The sequence below is a fragment of the Neltuma alba genome, unplaced genomic scaffold, assembly GCF_004799145.2.
Source record: "Neltuma alba isolate B1F8T4 unplaced genomic scaffold, ASM479914v2 tig00011249_pilon, whole genome shotgun sequence".
NCBI lineage: Eukaryota > Viridiplantae > Streptophyta > Magnoliopsida > Fabales > Fabaceae > Neltuma > Neltuma alba.
Window position 1 is genome coordinate 289,923 of NW_021635966.1, and position 27,798 is coordinate 317,720.

At 38.0% G+C, this 27,798-nt stretch overlaps 3 protein-coding genes across 3 annotated transcripts; all 3 read right to left on the bottom strand.

Moving 5' to 3' along the window:
• Positions 1–7,692: 7,692 nt before the first annotated feature.
• On the bottom strand, positions 7,693–8,721 carry LOC114762995 (uncharacterized). The gene has a single exon (XM_028952590.1). The coding sequence runs from the start codon at positions 8,601–8,603 to the stop codon at positions 7,902–7,904; it is 702 nt and encodes a 233-aa protein (XP_028808423.1). The 5' UTR covers positions 8,604–8,721; the 3' UTR covers positions 7,693–7,901.
• Positions 8,722–9,755: 1,034 nt separating this feature from the next.
• LOC114762996 (calcium-binding protein KRP1-like) lies at positions 9,756–10,386 on the bottom strand. The gene has a single exon (XM_028952591.1). The coding sequence runs from the start codon at positions 10,251–10,253 to the stop codon at positions 9,900–9,902; it is 354 nt and encodes a 117-aa protein (XP_028808424.1). The 5' UTR covers positions 10,254–10,386; the 3' UTR covers positions 9,756–9,899.
• A 2,616-nt stretch (positions 10,387–13,002) lies between these two features.
• On the bottom strand, positions 13,003–27,350 carry LOC114762997 (uncharacterized). Its single transcript, XM_028952592.1, has 15 exons — positions 25,995–27,350; positions 25,118–25,711; positions 24,828–25,027; positions 24,547–24,757; positions 23,565–23,802; positions 23,323–23,473; positions 22,971–23,241; positions 17,079–18,341; positions 16,431–16,937; positions 15,973–16,119; positions 15,509–15,720; positions 15,211–15,421; positions 14,854–15,091; positions 14,552–14,702; positions 13,003–13,563 (listed from the first exon to the last, which is right to left on the bottom strand). The coding sequence occupies exons 1-15, from the start codon at positions 27,277–27,279 to the stop codon at positions 13,255–13,257; spliced, it is 5,988 nt and encodes a 1,995-aa protein (XP_028808425.1). The 5' UTR covers positions 27,280–27,350; the 3' UTR covers positions 13,003–13,254.
• Between the last annotated feature and the right edge of the window lie 448 nt (positions 27,351–27,798).

The following is a 27,798-nucleotide window of genomic DNA, read 5'->3' on the forward strand; positions in this document are numbered from 1 at the left end:
GATGGCCAGGAAAAAAGCAAACACGGGGGTGTTGAGCTGATACAAGAAGCCGTAATTAAAATTTTGTTCATGAGTGATAACTGATAGGATTGAAATAATTACGAGGGGGTAGGAATACGGATGAAGGGTCCTGAATATTCACTTCGATGATTTTTATAAGGTTTTTTAAATAAATATATAAAAATTGAGCATTGTTTTTCATGTATGTCATTATTTAATAAGCAAAAAAAAATGAGAGAAAGAGAAGTACTAGTAATGAGGTAAAAGATAAAATAAAATCTTGTAATATAAAAAGTAATGGGAAGGGGGTTTTTTTTTTTTTTTCCCCTTCCCTTGATAAGCGTAATGGGAGGGGTATTGCTATTACTTATGTTGACTAGTTGCTTCAATATGACATGTGAAGGCTGTGGAACAATGAGTGGGGTTGACTTTAATGCGAATAATTCACTTGATTAATGAATGCTGCTTACAAAGGATGGACCCTTTGGTGTGTGCGGGCCCCATATTTCATCGTCCATAAATGGTGATGGCTTCGTCCATTGCAACGCCCATGCATCTCTCACTAATGAAAAACCTTAATTTTTTCCCCTCAAGAAAAGGGTTACCATGAACTGGGCAAAAATGTCGTATTAAATTTTTCAATTGTGTTGAAAAGATGCTGAACGTAACGTATCATTCACATTATACTAGTATAATTTCATTGTGTGTATTTGCCAACACACACACACACACACTGCCCGTCGGCGTCGTTTTATCTATTTTTTAAAAATGTATCATATTAAAAAATTACGTTAAAATGATCACTGGAAGGTAAATCTATGGATGAAACATTTAACCTTTTAGGCGCCCACACCACAACTTCATCTGATAATGACCAATGGCGTGGATAAGGACGAGGGTCTAATTTCTTATAAAGGAAAAAAACATTACAAATATAATAGCCGATTCTTTATATGTGGGCACTAAGGGCCATGGCATAAATGATTGAAATCGAAACTTGTCAGTTTCCTCTGAAAATAAATAAATAAAAAATAAATGAAATAACCTTGTCGGGTTCCTGTAATTTGCCAATTACCATGCGAAGGTTTGAAAAAAGATTCCCAATCAGCATCATATCTTGGGCTTATTTTTCAGATAAGAGCTTTAGTAGTAAATTTATATTGTTCGAGTGTTAAATTATATAAACTCCTTTTTAATTAATCTACCTCATATGAATAATAAGTACTTATAGTTTAACTGATAATGTTGTTGAGCGATCTGATCTGATTGATGAAGTTGAGAACCTCATTAATAATTGGCTTGTGAATTTAGTCCTCCATTGTAATTTTGTTCCTTGTGGAGGCAAGCAACTTAAAACATATTTAAGAGAACTCACATCTGATTCAATTTCTATATTATACAGTACGATAATTTAATTGTGGCCCCGAGCGTCCCCGGAATCACATAATTATTTTCCCTCTTCTGAGGTGCATCATTTCAGGAGCAGTGACGTCTATGTGGTCTATTTCCTGATTTTCAGAGAAGCCATCCTTGTCATTTCTTTCGTGTCTGCCACACTGAAACTTCAAAAATGTCGGCAGCCCCTCTGTTAATTTTATGGTGTTCTTTTTCGGAGCTTTGTAACAGAACAAAGCTTCTCCACAAATCCCAGGATCATCAACTTAATGTAAAACATTACAATGTGTCACTAATAAAATTGAAAAGGGTCTGAGCATAACCCCCCGACATCTACAGGTCATCTGGTCAAAAAAAAAAAAATCTATAGGTCATGGGATCCGCTTAAGATATGTGTGTCCAAATTTTGGTCATATATCAGCATCCTCCTGAAAAATGCCAGTGTGACTTGGACTGCATAAAGTTGTGAGGCGCTAATGGACCCACGCTCGGTCATTATTATTGTGAGCATAGGACAGAGTATGATATTTGATGAACAGTATTTGGAGTGTTTAATGCTGAACCCAATTATTAGGCTCACTTTACGAAACAAAACGTGGGCAAACTGTGTGCCCATCAAAGTTTTACGTCTTGTTTTGTCGTGGGGTAATTTAATTGAGAAAGTCATATGGTCGGTCAGGGTAATTAGCCTGGCAAGGTAAGATAGGATCGGCTCTGCTCCAGGTGATATGGGCCGAGAGCGATGCCCGCTGGGTCCTAAAACCCGTCGTCAATCTCTCTTCCTGATTCGACGAGGCAAATGATTGATTGATGAAGGGAAAAAGGACAAGGTAGATGAATTCTCATATATCGATCGGGCCTCGTTCTCCGTATGATGGACACGCCATGTTCGAAACTGAGAGCGGCCTGGTCAGGCCCAAAAACTGAAGAGGGGCATTGAAACAGCTCGTGAGGCTCACGTGAATGGCCTAACCCATGGTTCTTGTCAAATGGATCTTGGTGAATTTTTTGTTTCAGTGGAGACAGGAAAGCAGTGATGTGAAGCACTGCAATTTGGAACTTTCATTGGCTTGGGGTTAAATTTAAACAAGTCCAATTAAGAGTATAGTATAATTGCCCACCAGTGATGCGCGGAAACCAGGCGTACATTTGCTGGAGCAGAGGATACTGATAGGTTCAACAGGAAAACTGGGAAGAAGAAGGTGAACGAAGGCCATCTCGAGGCTTCATCTTTCATGACTTGATGACCGTGATTGAAAGGAGAATGAATAATTGAGATGAACAAACGATGGGAGAGAAAGACAGAGCAATGAATGGAGTCAAATTGGTGGGCGTGTGCTTCTGATGGACATGTCGTATCTAATGGCAAGGAGCCATCACTGCCATTAATCCTCACTTCTGTTCTTTCTTATTTTTAATTGTTTTGGGGTATAAGTCTGTGGAGGTTGTGAGCCGGTGGTAGGAATCAAATGAAAGAATAATGAGGAGATGAATGTGAAAAGTTGGAGAGCAGTAAGGAGGTAATAGCTGGGGAGAAGACAGACGAACATGACAAAGTGGGGACGAGGTGAATGCAATGCGTGGATGTTGTGTTTTGAGTGAGATGAGAGCTTGCTCTACATTTATTCAGCACCTGAAATCCACAAATCTGCTCGTATGGTCCGCCCCCCTACTTAAGTTATTCTTACTTTTATTATTACTCCTCTTATATTTATTATAAGATTTAATTAACTAAATTGAGTAGATTAAGAATACTAGTTAAATTAGTTAATATGATATGTTTGTGCTAAAATACTCTAATAATCTTCTTTAATTCTCTCCCGGCCTCTCTTACTTTATTACTTTTGAGAGAATATCAATAGAATTAATTTAAAGAAAAAATAACAAACATGTGAAATAAATCTTATAAATAGGACTGACATCGACTCTTAAATTAAATTTTACGTTAACCGGATGAGTGTTATTCAAATATTATAGCAATTCGATGTTGAATATAAAACTTAGTTTATAATATACTTTGCATTAGTATTGGTAACTATATCTTATAATGGATATGTGAAAATGCATAGATATAAATAAAGAATGATAAAACGCAACAATGGGGCGGCGACACTAATGGATGTGTGGAAGTATGTGATGATTGGGGACGGTGAACTGCCGGGCACACCACATAACCCCTTGAGTTTGACTACCGACCTGCTCCCTCGCCTCCCCCCTTTTCACGAAACGCAAGGTTCCGGGGGGCAATTTTTTACTTTTTGAAAATACGTATTTTGAAAAAATTCATAATTTTAAAAAACTTTCAAGTATATCAGGGTGTTGTGTGAAACTTTCAAGTTTCAGGGCTTAACATTCGCTGGAGTAAGGGTTTCAAAAACATTTGTTTATTCTCTGGCTGTATAGAGGCTTTAAACTTAGTCCTTAAAAGGCTGTGACAACTATCACCCTTTTAAAGACCTTGTAAACAATTGTAGGATGCTCTTTTGGAGGGATTGGCAGGTGATTATTAGCCATACTTTTAGGGAGAACTTCGGTATTGATGATTATTTAGTCAAATCGTCTTATATAATTTTTGTACTCTTGATCAACCTACACCTCTTATGTAACAGGAGAGGAGTTTGATGACAAGTGATAACTCGGTTAGCTTGGTTGTACTTTTGTTATATAGAATCCAGGTCTTTATTTTTTTTTTGTTAAACATAAATTGAGTCAATTATGAGGTTCATGTGAGGCGATCATTCTGGAAACTCTTTTCTCCATCAGTGTTTTATTTCAATCTATTTATTGAATTTAATTTTCATCTCATTCTCCATAATTACTTTTATCACCTAATATCACTCCTTAAAAACCTTTTTTCCCCCCAACATAAGCTGAAAATGTGGCGAAAACTGAATGATTAACTTTCCCCACCTTTCTTTTGGGGTTAAATGAATGAACAACGCTTTATTTGATAGCAATATCTAAAAAGATTACACCTAACCCCTTCAGGATTCACAAACAGAGCACCTCTCTACTTTGTCCGGCCCTGAACTTTGAATCAATAATTTGCAACTCCAAATTGAAACATGTAGTTTAAAATCTTAGTCTCAACCCTAAAAAGAAACAAAAGACAAGTCGTGTGTTCCGGAAAAACTAGCTGGAAATCGAGATTCGAGCACAAAAGCAACATGTTGGCACATCTTAAACGTTAAGATATCCGACTGACATAGCTCCCGTTACAGATTTCCCGCCGCGCAGGAAATTTCCCAGACTCCTCAAACCACATCATGAGCTGTAAGGCTCCTCCCTCCCATACGAAAAGTAGATTGCATATCTCCAGCTCTGGCTTTTCCTTTTACAGCCGTTGCTTTTTCTTCCCCCCATTATTATTAACTACCATCCTTCCACCATTTACCCCCTCGAGTTAATATAAAATTCTGACAACTTGCTTAATCTTTTTCCTTCTTTAGTTAGCCGCTAATCAAAAAGAAAAATGATTAATTATTAGCAGCTTAGCACGCTAAGATTACTATTAACTAATGCCAATACGTATACGGGTCCACATCAACAATGTGGGGTTCAAAAGTCGCAATCGTTGATCCCGGTGCCGAGAGTGATTGGAGATCAATGCACCTGCTATTTCCCAGCTATCCGTATCCCCAAATTTCCCACTGCCAACTGTCCCTTTCTCTTTCAATCCTTCTTATTTGGAGTCTGGCTCCTTCTTCCATGAGAGATTATTATTACATATTCATAATCGCATCTCTTATTCCAACCCAAAAATACCCACTATAAGATCAAGCCTCGGAATACTCAAACTCGCACTTTAGACGTGTAGGTGTCAAAAAAGATTTTTTTTTGCTAATGTTAAACTTAAAACTCGTTGACATGAACTGATACCTTCCATTGGTTGTTTACTGTTTCGGCTTTAATTCTTTGATGCAGACGATATCAAGTGAGCTGTCCCAAAGCTGAATTGTAAAGACCTGCTTGAACTGAATTGTAAGGCTGGGACAGACAGCAACCTTAATAAAATCCTAAAACCAAACTTACACTCCTCTGCCGTGAGATACATCTCTTATTATGGATGGGACCCATCCATATGCACGCACAACAATTAAATAATAGCTTATGAACCTACACTTGCGTTTCGAGCCACACGTTCAACCACCGAAAATTAAAAAAGGATCCCACTCCATTCCCCTTCTACCTATAAATTCCTTGGACCCCTGCCGCCTAAGCTCATTAGAATATCAGCCTCTGTTTTCTTAACGCTGACTCTTTCTCTAAAACCCTGAACACCCTCACTTGCTGCATCAGATATATTGCCTTTTGTTCAGAATGGCCAAGCTTGGTTTGGTTTTTCTTCTGCTGGCTCAGATGTTGGTACTTCAATCCTTAGCAGATCTGAAGCCATTGCAGCTTGAAACCCAGACACGAGTTCAGCCACATGAGAAGAACGATCACGAAGTAGCAGCTCAGCCACTTTCTGGGAGTAGGGTTTCGTCAGAGTATGAAGTAGCGGAAGCTCCTGAGTATAGAAGGCTTGGGAAGCATCATTCCACTGACAAGTCTGTGGCGGGAGGTGGTGTGATAATAGGCGGTCTTGTTACTGCTATTTTTGCTGCTGTTTTTTGCTACATTCGAGTCACTAGGAAAAGGGATCCTAATTACTGAATGTTCATTTCTGAATCTTTTCCATTTCATCTAGAAAAGTGAAACAGAAAGATTAAGATTGTAGTTACATTGTAAGTGCGATTGCGATGATTATTTTATCAGTATATTGTGAATATGAAAACCAGATTGGAGCTCTCTGTTCCTCTTAACTTTTTCTTACTCCCCGGTTCCTTTGATTTTTTTCTTCAATACTCCTTTTTCCTGTACTTTTTTTAAAAAACATAAAAAGAGGGATATGGCGAATATACCAAATCTAGTTGAAGACTCGTCTATAGTTTTCTGCAACACGGCAAGCTTGTGCTTTCCGTCAAGTATTTTTCTTAAAATCTTTTTGTTTCGTTTTGTTTTAAACTTTTTAATCGTTTTTTGTCTTAAAACTGTCACGAGACTTGAAGAATAAGAGTCGAACTCTAAAGATTTTAGTCATGATTGAGCATTAAGCTTCAATTTCGTTGGCTCCCAGTCTCCCACAAAGGATGTTGCCAGAGCATATTTCTACAAGAACTTTTCACCCCTAGTCATGGTTACTAATTTTAAGAATGAGAGTGAAAATTTTCAGGGCTAAGTTTTTATTTTCACCCAACATACTTCCTTCCAGAACCAAGACAGCCAAAAGTAATTAAAATTACCACTAATTTGAAAGAGCAAGTCTAAGCATTTCTGAGTACATGAGGAAAACAGGATGGCCCGTCTGAATCTGATATCTCAATTCTCAAAACCGTGGGGCTGAAAACCGCACGACGTTCGGCTAAAAGTTGAAAAGTGGAAACTTGACAATGCTTTAGAGTTGACACATCAAATATCAAACCACGTGCTGACTATCAACTACGACCAACATTATGGGTTTATATGACAAACAATAGTGAGAGCAAATAAATCGAATCATTACCTTGTTAAAAGGAAAAAAAAAACAGTAAAAGAATGCCTCAGTTAAAGAAACAGTCAAACAGGAGATTCTATTCCCCCAGAAGGAAGCTTGACTCGGGGATGAAATGGAGATTGGCTGTAATGGAAATATCCACATTCAAGTGAAAACTGCGGAGTTAGGCTGCTTAAGGAAGATGATTCCACCACTTGCTAACCACCATTTTGTCCGAATTTAACAACTGTTACTTTATTTTTTCAGAAAAACAAATACCAATATCTGCTTTCTTCTTGAACTTATTCTAATTCCACAAGGCACAGGTATTATTGCTGTGTTGAAAATAAATCGATAGAAAGAACAAGCGCCATTAAACATTATCTACTCACCAACACATAAGAAATCATCTTGAATAATGGAAAACATCAACCTTGGAAATTCACATGGTCAAACATAACAAACATCAGGGATCAATTTAAAGAATTTACAATATTCATCAAGAGAAAATAAGTTATGGCACTTATGAACCACCTTCGAGTTGTAGTTCCCCATCTCGGCGGCTCTAATCTGCATAGTTAATTAGTTATGGCACTTATTCATAATGACTTCTTTTAAATTCAACCAATGAAGCTAAAACATTTCAGTTCTTTTGCTTTGACAGGGACGTGTGTGCGTAACACATCATGCTCACGATCACCGGAACACAAATACATCTCCAGCAGTCAGCCACGACGACACACAACCCGATCTAACATAACAAGCCATCTAGATCTAGTTGTAGGCAAGCGTAGAGTACATACAATATACAATCGCTTTTAGTACAGCTTTGAAATGTGAGATCAAATAATCTAATGCATGTTAACTGCTGGAAACAACAGTATTACCAAATGAAGGAGCGCTATATTCAATTTGAAGCATCACAGAATTTACAGAGGGAACCAACAAATGAAATCTAGAGTACTTACACAGCAAAAAATCTGACCACTAGTCATTGAGAATTTCTTGTTTTCATAATAATGCTTGTCCATTTTAATCCAATCAGAGAAACATTATTAGAGCTAATAAATCTTGAATTCCTAAACAATCCAGCAATCTCCTTCACCTCATCATCCCCACATTCCTCCACAACAAGCACACACACTCCCCCGGCCTCAACTGTCCTTTCCATCTCCGACGCAAATCGCGAGGGAAACAATGCCTCGGCAAAATGGGCACTGAAAGCGAAATCAAACGAATCGTTAAAGAAGGGCAAGTTATGCGGATCAGCCCGACTCACCAGTGGCGGCGATTCGATCAATTCGACTCCGGTAACATCGAGCACCCCCATATTGGTCAGAGCCATGACCTCGTGTCCAGCTCCGGCGGAAACACAGAGAGCTCTGGAATTCTTCTGGAGAAGACCCAGATCTTGAACGGATTTGAAGAATTTAACATAGGAATCAACCTTCTTTAGCCATTCTCTGGAGGACCAGAGGCGTTTGTTCTTCTTGTCGATAGGAAGGTAGACACGAGGGGAGAAATCGCAGGAAGATTTGGGGAATCGGAGGTGAGGCTTGGGGGGTGCGTCTGGAGGAACACAGGTTTCAGGGGTTTGGAGGAAGAGAAGGAGAAGGGTGAAGGAAGCGACGGTGATGCAAGCCCATGACAGCTTCCTCAGAAAGACCTGTATTTGCCTATCCATTCCCCCCATTTGATGTTTCTCTTGCTACCTCAGAAAACCCCGTATTTGCTTTCTGGTGCTTTCTCTTCACTCTTACCTTCAAAGGTGATGGAAAGCGATAGGAGCCAAGGCCCGTTTCAGAAGGTTCTGATGCAGGCATGGGGTTGCAACGCACTTCCGTATCAAAGTCAAACCAAAATTTCAAAAAAGAAATGCGATAACCATATGATATGGTACATTTTTTTCTTTTTATAAAAAAATGTAAATCAGGGCCTATAAAAATATAAAATAATAACTATTAAAAGTTACAATTTTTTTAAAAATATAAATATAAAAATTCATTAATACAAAAACACACATTATAAAATACAATTTTGGGCCTCATGCTCTCAAGAACAGGGCAACTGAGCTAACTTGGTCCGCAACCCATATTTAGACCACAACTTGGACTAGAACTTTAAAGTATTTGATTATTGTACCCAGCAAAGAAGAATTCGGCTGACCTAATTTATTAAATCGGTTTCAAATGCCCATCAGCGCTTTGAAAGTTTCCCGTTTGCGCAAGAATTATAACCTACTGATTCCAAAGTGATCAACATAAATATTCCAACAATTTTTTTTTTGCAGGCAAATAGTATTTCAAGAATAAATTAATAGGACTTCCCCTCAAATTATCAACTTTTAAAATGATTGAAAATGATTTTCTTTTCACCGCCACGATGCTGAATGAAATATTAGTATAAAATCTGTATGCAATTGGATGAGTTGAACACTTGAACTTCAATTTTTTTCCCCTGATAAATAATATAAAATAAGAGGTTATAAGCGTCTGTGATTTGACTGGTCGGCCAAGAGCTATTTCGATCTCAAAACTAATAACAACAAACGGGTCAAACAATTACAAGAAACCAACGAATAGTGTTTCTGCGAAAGTTCCGAGCCCACTTGCTTTGAACTCCGTTCACTAAGAATTATGCTTCTCATCCTACGCAAGATTCATGAACTGTTCTACAGCTGTGTTCTGTTCATACCCTGTATGTATGGAGTTGCCTTCTGGCAGCAAATTTCATGTCCCTTCGTGAGAAACCAATCCTTTTTTGTGATAAATTAGAAAGTATGATGAACAATAAAAAGAAGACACCACCTGATTAAAAATCAGGAAAAACTACAAGGACTGACATGTTAATTTTCTCAAATATGAATAATGATTGAGGCTGAAGATCGGAGTATAAATCATATTTTCATATCATAATTCACAATGATCAGAAAGAACTCTGGTAACAATGTAGACGAAACTGGGAAACAAGAAAATCAAGGAATGAAGAATCATTTGGAAGCGAGGTGATCGAGTTCATGTTGGAGATCCTGTTGGAGCAAAGCCCAAGAGTGAGCCATCAAATCGGGGCTTAATCTGAACATGAGAACGCAGAACTCCATCTGAGACAGAGCACCATCGCCGTCGAGATCGCCTTCCTTCATCATGCTCACAAGTTCATCTTCCTTCAAGTCCTGCAGACCCAGAAGAGCAGAGTTCCTCCTCAAGCTATCCAAAGTGATCACCCCTTTGTCTTTGTCCATCAGCAACTCAAACCCATTGCACAGCTCTTTTATCAGACCTTCTCCTCCAAGTTTATTAGCCATAACAGGCAGCAAGTCTTCAAACCCAATCTTCCCCGCCATTGATGACGATGCTCTCTGCAAAGTGTTATACGAATAATATGCAGAAACTTGTGTGCGTCTGTTGAAGGCCAGGAAGGTGGTGAGTCGTGTATATATATAGGGAACAAGGTATGGGAAAAAGGGATCTAAGGAAGGATTTCAAGGAAGGAGGGAATGAAAAGCAGGTGTGGATGAACGCAAATTTATTTATTAGCTGATGACAGTCTTTTTGATTCGTATTCGTCACACATGACAGCAATTGCCTCCCTCCTTCCGAGAAGTTTGTCAGGCTCAGGCTTCCTACAAAAGCTCACGTAATTGTTTTACTTTTTCCCCTGGCAAAAAATAACAGTAATTTATGACAATAATTAAGTTAAGAAAATTAAAATCACCATAACTAAATGCAGGAATAGAAAAGATTTCATGAAATGAAGTGGGTATAATATTTATTGATGAGCAGTGATTTAATTTATTTATATTTTATAAATAAACTGAGACGAAGTGTTATTGCTCATCCATTCACATGTCTACAAAAGGGGATAGGATGGAAAATTCAAAAGTTCCATGGAGGTTGCATGCCATGTATACCCCGTGTCTGTGATAGTTGACTTTGAGCTATTAAGACTGAAACAAACAAAGTAGTCAAAGAATTTTTTTGGCAAGTCAAAGAATGGTTTTACGGGTCTTATTGTTTATTTCCTTTTATTACTGAAATTTTATTTTCTAACTTTTAATTCTAATTCATAATTTGCACTGCTCATAAATAATAAATAACACAGTTGATTTATAGAAGGATAATTTTAGACTGATCAATTTGAAATAAGAATTTAATTGGAAAAAAAAGAAGAAGAAAGAAAGACTAAAAGGGCTCTGATGTTAAAATTACTTGACAGAATTGTGTTTGCGTGGGGGGGAATGGCGATGGGTGCGTGTGTACGCGTGTACGCGAACATTCATTGGGAAACCAAAGGATGTCGTTAAGGAATTGTCATATGCTTAGTCAGGAGGGAAATGGCAAATTTCTTCTCTACTGGAAACACCCACCAACTTTCCTCTCAACTGCCTGTTCAACCCAACATATAATGTTCGGTTGTTCAAATCTGAGTCGACCGAATTTGGCGTGGGAAATCCCATGATGAATAAAATTGATTTTAATAAATAGCAGTATAATAAATCGGAAAGACTAATAAATTTACATTTTAAGGTTTTGAGTTAAAGTAAAGACTAACAAATTTAAATTTTAAGGTTTTGAGTTAAAATATTGTGTCCTCCCATTTATTCTCTAAAATTATTAAAAACAATGTGACTTGTGCAATATGAATCCAATGGTCCACATCACATTCCCATATGTGAAGGCATGCGCCTTCCCCTGCACCTATCGTAACTCGACACATAAAAGAGACGAAGGAGGGTGACCCAATGCGGGGAAGCTCAGGCTTCTACATTTATAGGCCACTTTCAGACTAGATGCCCACAAGTGTTCACATCACGTTGTTAAACCTTTTATCCTAAGCATTACAATTGCTGCAAATAAAGCATTTGAGAAGGGTTTCTCTGAAGCGTAGACAAGAAGATGCCCTGTTCTTCCATATGTGGGTCATGGAGGAAACATCCACATCCAAATCTGGGATCCTCAATTATTAAATAATAATTTTGTGTGGCATCTGGATAACAGCAGCAGACCAACAGAACTAATGATATTTTATGATACCATATCTTCTTGATTAAAAGAACAATGTGCGAATGAACTTCACACTTTATCAAGTGTTGATGCCCGACAGATCTTACTTCAATCTTTAACAAATGCTTGTTTCTGCTTTTCAAGAATTTAACCAAGTCTGTGTTGTGTATACTTAATAAGCTTCATGTCTTCTTTTTTCCCCCTTTCCATGGCTCGCACCTTCATTATATATTCTATATTGAGTTCAAATTCATAATTTTAAGTTTAAAAAAGTCTTGAAGGAAATGTTTAGTACTCCTCCGATCTTAAATATAAGACCCATTTTACAGTGTAATTTACACTACAAAATGGATCTTATATTTAGCATTGGAATAATATCAGTTAGGCTACAAGGCACCGACAATGATTAGTTCAACTTATTGCACAATAAGGTTTTAAAGAGAGTGGTATGTTCTTGAGAGTCCCACTTAATAGTAATTGCCTCTATGTGAAGAATAATAGATAATGTCCACGAGATTCATCAGGGATCAAGATAGGAGTTTAATAGTTGACATCGCATTTATCTTTGCAACCTTATCTTTTAATGTTTATTTCACACTCTTAAACTGTTGGCACATGAAGCGATTAAATTAATAGGGTTTTTAGCTGAGTAATTATTTTGAGATCAATCATCCACGTCTCGGTCACTGCAAAATCCCATAAATGGTTGACCAAATAGCACCGTCTCACCATTTTACAAGGTCAAAACTGCGGACGACGAAGCCAACGTAATTACAGCTCTGAAGAAAGAGACATGAAATGGGTCAAAACCTTGTGGGACAAATTGATTGAGACCTTCCATCACATGCCCCGGAGCATTATGACAATTTCATGGCTTCCAATCGAATTCAGACTGGAAATTCATGAGTGATTACCTGATTCAGCTTGGTCAAAACCATCCTAAATACAGGCAAATGACAGTGAAAGGGGCCAGAAAAAAGATACATTTGGTGTAGAAATTAGAAAATCATATGTAGCTGGAACACAAGGGCGTCACTAACATGGAAGTTGCGCATGAATAAAGAAGAAGAGATGATCTGCGAGGTAATATTGAAATTTTCAACAATGAGACCTCCGGTCAAACATTTTATCAAGAGGTAAAATTCAAATTATGTTCATTTTCTTCAGTCATCAAATCTCATCCTTGGATTAGATATCCACATAGAAGGATGGAATAGAAGACCATCAACATTACATTTGGAAGACTATCAATACAGGATTCCCTTGAAAACAATTAAAAGCAATCGATGCTTCAAACAGAGCCTTGCAGTAATTCTGGAAACAACGACTAGAATAGATAAGCTACCTACCGTTTTCTAAAGTGACAGTCAATTCATTATGTGAACAAGATTCCACTTTACTGGTAGTAGAGGCTCTGCTAGAAGGGCATCTTCTAGCAACAAAGGCTGGCTGCTTGGGAGTTGGAAGGGTATTGGAATCACTTCCAAGCATGAAAACTACACTGGACATGGTGGGACGGTCACTTGGATCTTCTTGTACGCACAACAGTCCAACATTTACACACTTCAAATATTCATCTGTCTTGTATGTCTGAGATAGTGTCTGATCCATAAAATCCGGTGCTCTCTCTACTTTCCACAAATGCCACGCCTGAAATTCAAGTATAAATTGAAATTTGTTATTATCTGGGAAGAATCCATCTATAGCGACACAACTGAGAATTCAATTAGAGTGAGAGAGCTTGCTCAGTGATGGATTGAGCAAAATTTGACCTCCTTGTAGCCGAAATTTTACCAACTGTGGCTTTTTTTGGTGTTACTGGTGAAGCTACCTTTGTATTAAACCAAACATTCCCTTCAATTAAATGTAACAAGTAACTGAGAAAACTTTAACCAAAAAAGTTCTTGTTATCTTTATATCTAACTTCATTTGTAGAAGTCAATCGCTTTTGCTCATGTCTGTAAGTTGAGATAGACACATTTGAATGAATTCAGCTAAGTTGAATCTTCTGAATCGCACCACTATTTTGAAGTGTTTCAACTTTAAAGTCCAAAAAAGGAAACAAGATCCCTGCAACAAGAAGGATAGGAAAAGGGGAAAAAAGCCTCTATGTGTTTCAACTTACAAGAACTCAGAAAAACAACAACCTAATACTGTCAGTTGAACAGAGGAGCCCCCCCCCCCCAAAAAAAAGTACAATTATATAATACCTCTACTGTGAGGCCAAAATATGCAAAATACTCTGGGTTTTCTCTCCATCAACACCCCATTTGCTTTAATATTGCAGTGATAGCTGTAAAGACGACCCAAAAAAATAAAAAGTTGGACCTGACACATGCTTCATAATGATTCTTGTCTAAGTTTGCATGCCTTGCTTTGGTCTTGCAGTTATAATGCGATGGTTTAAGAACACAGGAAAATTTTGCATGCAGCAGCTGACAGGAGGGTTATATCATCATTAACCAATCATGTGATAGGTTATAGAATTTCAGCATTGTTTGTGTGGCAACTAACGTTGTTCATTGCGTCTCATTCTAATTTTATATTTAGTTGCAGCACCAGTTCCACTTGTGGCATTAAAGAGCCATCAGACAAACTAAGGAGGGAAGGAGAGTATATGAAAACTCGGTATACTCACATAGCCTAAAAGACTCAATTCATGATCTGCCTGGTAAAATCCCATGTTCCTTTTTCCGCTAAGAATCTCGAGTACAACCACGCCAAAGCTAAACACATCAGACTTGACTGAAAAAAATCCATCTAGTGCATATTCTGGAGACATATAGCCACTGCATAAAAAAAAAAAGAAAAAGGAAGAAGTGTGTACATATATTAGTTGGACCAAATTCAGCTGATGGCTGCTACCATTTGTGAAGTAGAAGGAACTACTGCTACAATCTACTAAAATGACACAAAATTATGCATTTTCATGAAACTTACTAAGTTCCAACTACTCTGTTCGTGTTTGTTGCTGTTTCTTTTCCTCCGAAGATCCTAGCTAAACCAAAATCTGAGATTTTAGGGTTCATCTCTTTATCGAGTAGAATATTGCTTGTCTTCAAGTCTCTATGAATGATTCTTAGCCTTGAGTCTTGATGAAGGTAAAGAAGCCCTCGGGCAATTCCCAAAATAATCTTGAAACGCTTGCCCCAATCTAATAAAACACATGACTTCCTATCTTGGATATCACAGTAAAATTGAGAGCATGGCTCCGTGTTAGTGCTTGTCCGACAAGAATTTCCAAATATGAAAGGTAAGTTTACAAAAAAGGAAAAATAATGTGTGAAGTAATCTTACCAAATATGAAAAAATCTAGACTCCTATTTGGCATATATTCATACACTAACATCTTTTCATCTCCTTCAACACAATAACCGAGAAGCCTAACCAAGTTTCGATGTTGAAGCTTGGCAATCAATACAACTTCATTTTTGAACTCTTCTAAACCTTGCCCAGAGCAACTCGAAAGTCTCTTTACTGCCATCTCTTGTCCTCCTGGAAACTTTCCCTGACATTTTATCGAACATGGTCCTTTCCCGTCAACAATGCGTTAAATATGGAAAATCAAAGGTTATTTGAGAAAAACTTTCATTACCTTGTAGACAGGACCAAATCCTCCCTGTCCAAGCTTGTTTGCATTTGAAAAGTTATTGGTAGCATCAAGTATGCTTTCCAAATGAAAATTTGGGATATCTATGGCATGTCCGTCATCTTCTTTGAACCTACCCGATTCAATCAAATCTTTGACATATCTCTCACTGTCATACAGGCTCCTCGTTGAATTTTTCTTGACATATCTCCTGATTTCTGAAGTTAAACAGATGAACTGTATATTTTAGTCACATAGAAATGTTTTGAATCAACTTTTAAATATGGAGAATCGTAATAGTAAAGGAATGACACTTTTCATTGCATAAGTATATCAGAGTACAGATGAGGGTATATATAGGTCCCCTGGCCTTCAACTTACACTAGGAACTTCTAACCATCATAACACTAGTACTTATTATTATTACCGCATAACAACTTCCCCTAGAGATTAAGAGGAATTGAATTTACCTTTTGTCTTGATCATCCTTCTCCTCCAAATGTAAACACAGGTGACGGTACTTGATAGAAGAATTAGCACAATCACAATAGTGAAAATGACTGCAATAATCAAAGGAACAGACAAACGCCTGCCTGTTTTACCGCGACGGCTGCCTTCTGCAAAAGTTGAAATGCACTAATTACATACAGAAACGTAGAAAATTATTTTTATTTCCTAACGATGAATTTATAACACAAACTTGTTCAAATTTAATTTGGGTTCTGGTGCTGAATTGAATCCAGATTTGGAATCATGCTGTGACAATACTGACAGCATTTTGGAATGGGAACAGAGCTGAAACTCACTCACTAACTGTTAAAGTCAGTGAGACAGGGTACGTATTCCTGTAGAACTGATCTTCCTCACAGGTAATATTAAGCAGCTAAATTACAAAGTAAAAGCATTCTTTAATTCACCAAGTCCTTACCAATGGTACAATTTAAACTCAAGCCATCCCAAAGAAAGTTTGTTTTGCAAAGACATCTCTTTTGCCCATCTGTGGAAGCATTGCAAATTGAATTTGGCCAGTCCTTACAGTCTGAAAAAGAACGACAAAGTGGCTCCAATGGTGGATCCCAGCTCATTTCTATTTCCCCACCAAGTTTCGCAGGAGCAATTGGATTAAGGGTGCTTGGGTCAGCATTGCACCTGCCAGTTAGATGAAATGGAGATGACTGGTTTAGACGCAGAAGCTTGTCCCTCAAACTTTGACCCTCACAATCACTTATGTCTCTGCTGTGGATCATGAATTTTTGCGTTTCAGGGGTTATGCTTATCACTTGATAAGTGCCCCCAGGACTTTCAAAGGTAAGTTCTCCTGTAGTGAAGTTACAGTGAAAACTTAAGTACATGGGATCGCCACAACGTGGTCCTGTGCTAAGTGGATATGGAATGAAGTTTGTACCACAAGTCCTACAGGTCCTGCAATTGGATGCTGCAGAAAGAGAACTCCGGCGCTTTAGAAAATAGAAACAATTATTTCCAATCATCAGCTAACCTTCCCTAACGCGTGCCTTCAAATTAAGAGTCAGTTACACAGCAAAGAATTTAAGAGGGGGGTAAAGAAAAATTATACCTATGTCAAAATATGCTACGCGTACATTGAGATCACATCCATTCTCATACTCCTCTTGAAGATTGTTCAAGTCTTCAGTCCAAATCCAGCACACTGCGTCACCACTAGCGGCCCCCCTTGTGATTTTAGGATCTTGATATGAATATGCATAGCATTGGCAATTGTTAAGGCATTCTAACTTGCATTCCATTTCATTCTTGGCATTAAATTGAGCATCCGGGCTCCCTACTTTCATCATTTTTAAACTCAAAAACCTGTCACTCTCAGCGTTCTCTCTGCACACATTTGTTTTCCTTCTGCACCCACCTGAGAAGTCACCGGAATCCCAGCCTTCGGGAGAGTTAGGCGTGAACCCAGGTAAACACTTGCACATAAAATCATACTTACTATTGCAGCTGCCGAAGTTACCACAAGCATTATACACGCTGCATCTATCTCGTGGTTCTGCCCACACCAAGGACCAAACTTTCTGTGAATCCATCTTCAAATACTGAAGCTGACCAGAGTAAGTCATAACCAGCCTTGTGTCGCCATACAGAGATGAAGTAAGAAAGGGAACAGAGTTATTTGGAGATATTCTCTGGGTGAAATTCGACAATAAGTAAGATATTACGGAAGACATTTCACCTGACCCAAAAAATGTACCTGTCGTACTGCTTTTCCAATACCTGATAGATCTTTTCCATATGATATATTGGTTCTCTCCTTGATCTTGGCGAAATGAGAAGTTCCCGGGCGCCGGATCATCATAACTTCTCCATGAAGGTAGAACCAAATTTTCATCCATTTTCATGCCGGGGAGAAATGTATCTGTTGGAGCTGCAAAACTCTGCCATACAATCTTCACCGAGTGACTTCCTTTTTCTTCATCGCTTATAATAAGATTTCCACTATCCATTAGCTTAGCTGTCCTGTGCGCTGAAGATGACATTTCAAGATTTGTACCCCAGTAATGTCTCCCACTTCCATCCAAAACTCTGAGATTGCCATCCTCAGCTATGGCCAGAACACCCCCAGCTTCAGAAAGTGGATTCTCTCGGTTAGCAACCCACACAACTGTGGGTGGATTTGACTTGTGGTACCATATTCCCACATATCTTCCACCACCAAAGCTTCCATTAGGGGTGAAGAATCCTAGTTCAAATCTTTCCCCGGCAGAAATAAGAGAGTCCCCCTCCCTATCACTTAAGAAATTGTCAGTGCTTATGACATCCGTAGCAGAGCAATGCATACAGGTGAAAAACAATGCATGCAAAAAGAATACTGGCAGCATGTGATTTGCAGACCGGTTGAGCATTATCTTCCTTCTGATCTTTCTCCTTGTGTTTCTCATAGGACAGACAGCAAAACTCTAACTTTCCTTTCTCAAGTACTACGTGCAGTGATGACTGATCATCCAATTTTCACAGGGCTACGCTCTTAATTGAAATAAGGAACCTTCCTGTCTCTGGAAACCCTCTTTATGCATGTCATAATAGAAGAATCTCACTTTAGTAAAGTTTTGTTAGCGGACAATAGTATGCTTTAGGACTTCACTGGTTGAGCAGTTGACGCATATTTGGGTCGGATGTTCTTAAAATTCACTCAATGCGACATTAAAAAAAAAAAAAATGTCCAAACCACACGCTAGGTGAAATGATGCATTCTAATCAAATATGCATGATATGCATAAATATCTATAGCTAGTTCAACTAACTGTCATATTTAGGGCCATATGAAATAATAAGCGTCCCAAACCACGTCATATGTAATTAATTGCTTGAAGTTGAACCAGTATTACATGGTCTTATCCATCCATTATCAGTTCGCACAAAACCATTTTAGGCCAAATATCGGTGGGTTCCTCGTGAGCATAACCGGTCACAGGGAAGCAGAAAGTCCGCCGCCGTTCTATCTGCTAGTGCCACGCTATAGTAATTCGTGGTGTGATTGGTGTATCGTGGCCAGAGACCAAAATGAAATAATTGATGGAAAAGGCAAGCTGAGTAGTGATGTCAACATCACTCCATTATATTTTGTCAATTGTATCTTTCTTTATATGGGTCCCCTTAGGGTTGCTTTATTCTTCATCCTGTTTGAGATTTTAAAGATATTGAGCGGGGTTATCTTTTAATCAAGCATTATATGACTCTTGGCTTACCGCTTATATGACGCAATAATTAAATAATATTCCATGAATAGCCGTCAAAGCTGTGGTTAATGTGCATGCCTCTTCATGATGCAAACAGGCCAAGCCCAGGCCGCCCAATTACCCTTCCGTTGAAAAGAAGTCAAGAAAGGAAAGAAAATAGTCATCCAATCCTAATGAATAAAGTTGCAAAAACTTTTCAAATAAACTTAACCTAAAGCAGACAATTGAGGCCAACCCCAAAAGTCCAAAAAATGCTAGGGCCAAGCTTGAAAAAAAAATCATGAATTTTCTTAAATTCAAGCGTGTGAAGTGTGCGTGAGAGACTTGTCATATGCTACCTACTCGAGTATTAAGTTTGCTCATCTTGCGGGGAACACTGAACATTTACTGTGACATGGTTGAGTTATTTTAGGATCAATGGCCCTCCAGGTTCTTAAAATAGAGAGCTGTCGGAGCTCGAGACACGGCATGCCATAGCAGGCTAAGACTTTAAACTGGTTTAAACTCTTTCCAAGATTTTGGAATAAAATTATGGGCAACAGTCAAGGAACATTGTTTGATAAAAAGAATAATATTGTTCATTCATAGTTAACTCTTATAATAATGAAGCATCTTATACAATTAGTTTTGCATCCAATTTTAAATTGTTGCTGTCAAGTCGTTTACTATTTCGTGCAATCATGTGAGATCTATTTCGACCCTCTTGTCTTACCCTATGGTCTCTAAACCAATTAAATGAGAGTTTTTATCCAAGTTCCTCCTAATAATGATTTCTCCAAGGGTATCATTTTCTTGACGATGTTTGAAAGATACAAGCATAAGTTGATAAACTGTAGTAAATATTGTTCTGTTCAAAGTGAAAAATGAAGTCAGGCCTTCCCTGGTCCAGTGTTCACTACCCCGCCTTTGTCGCCCCACATGGGTTGACTTGCAATCTTCTCTCAAGAACGCAGAAATGATCCGCCAATAGAAATATAACATAGCACCAATCAATAAAGTACTATAGGACAATATCCACCAAGATGGAAGATATACGTCTAGGATTTGTATCTAGAAGCACTTTAAGCAGAGATCCCAAATCTCGCCCAGATGTTTAGCACTTAGTAGTCAGCCTTGTTATTTTTCAATCATAGTGCAATTGTCACGAGATCAGTCCTATTTAACTTGGCCAGCCGACACAGCTCAAGTCTCGAGCAAAGGCACCACACTGGGTCACTTTTGACATTTCATGACATTTTTTGTCTGGTTAGTCTCCTGACAAACTTCTGTTTGCTATCATAAATTTTTGATTAGACGAGAGATAACAGCAACTAGTGGATATTATTACATAAACCTCTTAAATTATGCATGTGTGGCCAACTGATTCACAAGTCTTCGGATATTGATTCCATACAAACACTGTCACCCTAAGGATTTTCTGCTAGATCCTCATATTTCTGTTAGCTGAAGCTTGGTTTCTACTTCCACTAGAAAGATGTAATATGTTTTACAGCTTAGCAAAATGGAAGGTAAAGAGTTGTCCGAATCATTTCCACTAGTCACATTATTAAATGGAATAAAGGCCAATGCAGTGATGACATATCGTTAGAAAAATGGCGCTTTCAACTGTCACTGTCACGTAAGGCGTTCAGATGAAAGCATTGAAGGCAACGAGGAGGACTAGGCACAATATCAAATAACTGAGAATCAAGCACCGTAGAAGCATATTAATTCTACAAGTAAAAAGAAACCTGAAACCGCATAGCAATTTTAATGTATGAGATAAAAAATTCAACCCAGGAACCATGAGTCATTGTAAAATCCACAAAAAAAGAAAAAGTTTCCATTTTCAGACGACAATATTTGGTGAGCATTGAGCAGCATGAGGAGGACTGAAATGGTTGTAACTGCCACTCGAGCATTTTAGAAACACCTTCAAATCAACCTAAAGGCAGGCAAGTTTCTTGTCAAGATTGTACATCTTGGGGATTCGAGGCAAAGAATATTATGTAGCGGCGGAAAGAACAAAGGGCAAAGAATAAAATGTGGAAAAAGAGAACGATACCAGAATATGCTGCATTGTTAGTGACAGATAGTAGCAAAAGCCCATGCCTAGTGGTGAACAACTAGACAGTAAATAGTCAAAGTGGTCGACCTCTTCCCAATATATGACCGATCTTTCAATCTCCATCTATGTTATGTTTTCCAATCCTGTGGAAAACAATAAAGCGTACAAAATAGGATTCTAACAAGTTTCAACGCAATAAAATCAATGCCGACGTTTCTGTTCGGAAGGCTGAATTGAGACTTTTTATTGCTGTAAATTTGGACTTTTTAATGGTTTGTGATGAACTCGATGCCAGCGCCCATTTGATGAATATGCCTTCCACGCACCATGGAAATTGGTTGTCACAATCCCTAGAAAAAGCATGCATTTTTCAACACAATGGAAAGGCATGCCAACATGCTTGGTGATTGATGAAGCACTGGAAACCAAAGGAGCGATAAGGGTTAGAAAACGTTACATCATGTTTCAAATTTTAAGGTTAGTTTACACATTTTTTATTTTATTTATTTTATATATAATGTAGGACTTCTCATGTTGATTTAAGTGCACTCATATTATGGTCCTACAAAATGGCTAAATTCTTCACTTTTCTCTGTATTTCTTTTTTTTTTTCAGTGATACTATCATGCAAAGTCTTAGGCTTATTTTATAATCTTTTTAGCGGATTATTAAAAAAATCCAGAGGACCCTGCCATGCTACAGAAAAAAAAGGCTTCAATTATTCACATCTCCCTATCACAAATCCCTCTTGACACTAAAACACGAATGTGGTTCGTTATTGCCACATAGCAAAGTTGGAATGCGGCAAATCTCGGGTAGGTTCTTCATCATGCACAATGGGGCATCTGAAGAGCTAATCTCATATTGCAGGTTTGTTCCTGGTTCACTTGAAGAGGATGAATCAGGAATCCTCTCCTCACAAGTTAAACAAAAATGGTTGGGTCTGTAGGAGTAGGCAAGTCTGCAACGTCACCGTCGCTTGTCAAGAATTATTACAACTTTTGACATGGTAGGTCTGCCACTGGCCTCAATTTGCCCACACAAGAGTCAAACGTGCGTACACCTAATAACTTGATTTATATATCAGTACAAGTTTCTTTCACAGACTGGTCTCATCCACTAAATCGACCGCCTTATTTTCTGTCCTCTCCATGCCTGATACAACATTTGACAACAACTATGTATGGGCAGGACCAAAATACATCAGAAAATGTTTCAAAATGGAATCTTTCCTTCATATATCCACATTTACTGTCAAAAAACTAGAAGCGTAGGGGCGCAGTTGAAGGTGGTGAACATTGAACCTTTCGTTTTTAATAGCTTAATGCTTGTGACAGTGAAACAGTATTAACCGAGTGAGTGAAGGTACAAGTGAAACTACTTGTTTTCAGGCAAAGTGATTATCAAATTAGGGAGTTTGATGGTCAAAGAAGCCACTGAAGAATATAATATAAAAAGGAAAAAATGATAAGAAGAGCCAAACGCAGAATGTACACCTGATATGGTATTTATGCTGATTCAAATAGACATTTTCTTATAAGAACAAACAACCAATAGTCCATGGCTCCCTTAGAATTAAGTGTTGTTTCCGACAAGCCTTCACGGTAGTATATATCAGGCACTATCCAGTAGAATTTATCATTTACAGAACTCATCAGGCACTATCGACCTTCTTGATAGGTACTATCAGTTGGAAGAATTATTTCAAGCTTACTGGATTCAAGTTTACTGGAAGAAGAAGCAGAGCCAGAAAGGCCTCTGTCTTTTTTCATAAAGAAGGTAGGTTGCTTTGGATTTGGGAGGCTTGCAGTGTCGCTTTCAAGCATTATCAATACCTGCGACATTGTGGGCCTGTCTTCTGGTTCGTCTTGTAGACACAACAAACTAACTTGCGCACACCTAATGAATTGATTTGCATCGCAGCTTTCACTCAAAGATGGATCCATTAAATCCAACAGCTTATTCTCCGCCCATAGCCTCCATGCCTGCATATTCATCCACATAAACAGTGGATCACCATAATGTACAAGAACAATAAGCTAATAGAGGAACAAGATGAAACTTACATAACCCAGGAGGCTGAAAGCTTGCTTGGATTGAAAGTATCCTGTGTTCTTTTTTCCGCAGATAATTTCAAGCACCACCACACCAAAACTAAAAACATCTGATTTGACAGAAAATGATCCATCTAATGCATACTCTGGAGCCATATAACCACTACGAAATAAGAAGATAAAAAATGTTATTTTTTTTATAAATGAAGTTAAGGGTCAATTTCATAGTAATCAAATAGATATCTCTAACTTACTAAGTTCCAACTATTCTTTCAGTGTTGGCCACAATTTCTTTGTTTCCAAATATTTTAGCCATACCGAAGTCTGAAATTTTTGGTTTCATCTCCTCATCAAGAAGAATGTTACTTGTTTTTAAGTCTCTATGAATTACTCTCAATCTAGAATCTTGGTGAAGATATAGTATTCCTCGAGCAACTCCAAGAATTATGTCAAGCCGCATATGCCAATCTAAAATCAGACTCTTTGTAGGATCTGCGATAATAATTTCATTTTCTTTAGATCTGTGTGGTGTGTAGAAAGTATTAAAAGAATTCGGATTCACTATTCATTTAGGAAGATGGGAATTTCAATGAAGATATGTCTTCAGAGATGAGAACCATGCTCATCTTTCTCACACAATTTAAATTTGGTTATATTTTTATATTTTTACATTTAAAAACATTATTCTTTTTAAGGTAGTTGCTAGAAGATCATTTTTTGTTCTATTTTTTAAAAAAAATCAAAATTTGAATAAAATATACTTCTTCCAGTCTTATATATAAGCTTCAGTTAACTGAGTTACGTTTAACGAACTAACAGTTAAAATTAGTTAAAAATAATAAACAAGTAAAAAAAAAAATTTCCCAAATTTGCTCTCATTTATTAAGAGAGTAAATGAGAGAGGCAATGAATTAAAAAAAATGAAAGATAATATATGGAGGTAATATTAATGAGAGAGAAGGAGTACTAAATAGAGTCAACTAAGGGCAAATAGGAAAAAAAGTAATAAATGCTTAGACAAACTAAAAAATGAAGCTTATATTTTGGACCAAACCCTTATTTAAAAGTGAAGCTTATATATAAGACTGGAGGGAATATAATACCAATGCTGTAAATCTAATTTAGATGTGTTATATTAAGGATAAGTATGATGCTATCCTCAAATGAGCATAGAACCCTACAGCAACCCCAAATCCAATCACAACTAAAAATTAATTAATGCATCTAAAAACTGACCGAACAAAAATGTGTCCAAGCTCTTGTTTGGCAAGTATTCGTAAACTAAGATTTTATCATCTTTAGTAATGCAATAGCCTCGAAGTCTGACAAGGTTTCGATGCTGTAGTTTGGATATCAAAACAACCTCATTCTTGAATTCCTTCAAACCTTGTGACGAAACATTTGAAAGCCTCTTTACTGCAATGTAGTGCTCCCCTGGTAATATACCCTAAAGAAAAAAGAAAGTGTAAACAAACCATCGGGCAAAATGAAATTGACATGTAAGATGAGACTATTACCATATAAACAGGGCCATAACCTCCCCGTCCAAGCCTGTTAGCATCTGAAAAGTTATCCGTTGCTGTCAGTATAGTTTCAAAATCATAATATGGTACCTCAATGCCTTCATTATCTCTTTCTAGTTCTTCCAAGTCTATCAAATCTTTCACTTCTCTTTCGCTGTCATACATCCCTCGGATTCTCCGAACTCTTCCCCTGTCTGAGTAATAGGAAGAGTGATAGTATAGCTTCTGTTGCTTGAAGAAAAAGAGTTAGTAAGAAATTCATAATGCATAACTAGAAATGTTACCTTCCTTACGGGCCATTTTCCTTTTCCATAGATAGGCAAAAACAACCATGCATGCCGCGAAAGCCACAGTTAATAGAGTTACTACAAGAATTAGAGTGAGTGGTTTTTTTCTTCCAGACGACTCTTGTGACATGGGGGTGCAATTTAGAGTTGAGTTGTTCCAGTAATAGTTTTTATTACAAATGCACCTTCGTTTTCCATCTTTTGAATCACTATTGCAGGTTGAACGTGGCCAATCGTTGCAGTCTGTGGAGTTATGACAGAGAGGTTCTAATGGTGGAAGCCAAGTAACCTCAATTTTATCTTGACCAAAGCACCAGTTGGTTACACTAAACGGTGAATCAAGCTGAACTCTTTGGTTCTCTTTATCATCACAGATGTATGGACCTTGAATTTGGATAATCAACTTCCGTTCATCTGAATTTATTTTAGCCACACGATTTGGTCCAAGTCCAGGCATCGTGAAGTTAACCTCGCCCGTTGAATTGTCACAGTTTAGCTCGAAGTACAAAGGATCTCCACAATTTGTCCCTGTGCTTAGTGGATATGGAACTACTGTTGTGCCGCAAGGTTCACAGGTCCTGGCATTTGGTGCTACACAAGTGCACTTTATTTTAGTTTTGGTGTTCGTAAATCAAGCATCTTTTGGAAAAAGGAAACAAAAATTAGGAGGAAAAAACAAATATATTGATATTAGTTTACAAATCCCCCCCCCAAAAAAAAAGTTCATGTAAACATCTTCAAATTTTGGTATTTAACGGAATTCGAAGTATGCAGTGATGATAACATTAGCTTTTCAATCACAATTATGAAATTAAGCATGATGCATGCTACATATATCCTTTTTTTAGCCCGAAAACAAATAAATAAATCTGACCTATGTCTGAAATCAGTAACCGGACAGAAAGAGAAATGCCACTTTGAGGGGAATGTTCTTTGAGAGTGGGTAAGTTCCGAGTCCAGATCAAACAAGACGGAGAATTCCGATCCAACATTTTAGTATTATATGAATAAGCCTGGCATTGAGGGCACTTGTCAAGGCATTTAGATTGGCATTCTTCTTCGCTTTCTGCATCAACTGGCGTGTCCGAGCTTCCAATTTCAATGTTCGTTAAGTTTAGGAACGCAATGTCTTTTCTTTCGCACGATGCTGTTTTCCTGAAACACCCGTTAAACCTTTCTCCAAGGGAATTATCCGCCAGTGACTTGGGATGAAATCCGGGCAAACACTTGCAGGGAGGGAGATTCTGATCATTGCAGCTACTAAAGGTCCCGCAAGCGTCGTGTATCTTACACGGTCCAGATGGTTCACCATATCCCACAGACCATCCAGTTCCAAACGTAATATCGTACCTCTGAAATTCGATCTTCCCTGTGTAATTCATGACTAGCCTTGTAAGATTATATGCGGCTTCCAGTTTCGTAGAATTCATGACGTTGTTATTCAACTTAGGCAGCCTCGAGAAGTTATTCTTCAACTGGGGGCTCTGCCTGAGAGTGAAGTTGGTCAGCAAGTTCGATATCGTCGAGGGCATTGCGTCAGAAGTTTGCCAGTGAAGTTGGACTCGGTCTTTCAAAATGAGATAGCTGTTGTCACCTGCTTGAGCAAGCTGAAAGGTGAATTTCCCAGATGCTGGGTCATCAAACCTTCTCCAGGATGTCAACTTTATGTTTCTATTCATTTTCATGAATGGTAGAAATGTATCCGTTGGATGTTCAAAGCTCTGCCAGAGATTATTTATACTCAACTGGTTATCGAACAATACCAGGTTTCCTGAAGTCATGAGTTTCACTGTACGGTTTAAGGACGGAGATGCTTTTAGTCCCGAAGACCAGTAGCTTTTTCCGTTGATGTCTGATACTATTAGATTTCCATCGTCTGCAATTTGAAAAAATGCAGTGGAATCTGGAGCAGGGTGGTCTCTGTTTGCAACCCATACCACTGTTCGTGGTTGTAACCCGTGGTACCATATTCCCAAGTACTTGCTCGAATCTTGTCGAGGGGAAAAGAAACCCAGTTCGAATTTGCCTCCATTTGAAACAAGGGTTTCATTGCCTGTAAGCTTTTCTCCAGGCTTTAAAGTATCAAGAGCCAAATAGGGCTGAGAAAAGCACAGCAACCAGTTTGTGAAGGAGAAGAGAACCACCGCAACAGTTTTCATATTACTTGACGTTTGACGATGAATCTCATTACGATCCTTCTCTCTCTCTCTCTCTCCCCCCCCCCCCCCCCCCTCTCTCTTTTTGGTATATATCAATAGATGATTGAATGCTCTGGGGTAGCAGCGGTGGGAGAGCTCTGTCCGAATGTTGAGAAAGAAGTGGACGAAGGGAAAAGGAAGCTAGTTCTCTTTAAGTTGGGGATAAAAATTTTAGTGATGGGAACAAGTACTGGCAAATTGGGTAATCCTACCAAATTATGATTCAACGAATGAACTCGTATGTGATGAAAAAATATTGCTGGTCCAAAGAAAGGGGACTTGGATATCTTTCAATAAGTAAAATCTCTCATAAGTAAACAGAGATAGTGGCAAAAGTAAAAAAAAAAAAAAAAATCCTGCTTGTTCACAATATAAGCTAAACTTTATTAGAGATGTTTAGTTTTTTTTTTATAAAATAATATTCACTTTTGTCTAAACATTTAATGAGTTTTTTTTAATTTTATCCCTATACATTCTTTT

Bases quoted from the DNA above. Each gene is read 5' to 3' on its own strand.
- LOC114762997 (XM_028952592.1), bottom strand. From the start codon at position 27,279: ATGAAAACTGTTGCGGTGGTTCTCTTCTCCTTCACAAACTGGTTGCTG. The intron at 23,242-23,322 runs GTAAGTTTCATC...ATGAATATGCAG, and splicing joins CTTTCAGCCTCCTGGGTTAT to GCATGGAGGCTATGGGCGGA. The intron at 18,342-22,970 runs GTAAGCTTGAAA...ACATGCTGCCAG, and splicing joins TTCCAGTAAACTTGAATCCA to TATTCTTTTTGCATGCATTG.
- LOC114762995 (XM_028952590.1), bottom strand. From the start codon at position 8,603: ATGGGGGGAATGGATAGGCAAATACAGGTCTTTCTGAGGAAGCTGTCA.
- LOC114762996 (XM_028952591.1), bottom strand. From the start codon at position 10,253: ATGGCGGGGAAGATTGGGTTTGAAGACTTGCTGCCTGTTATGGCTAAT.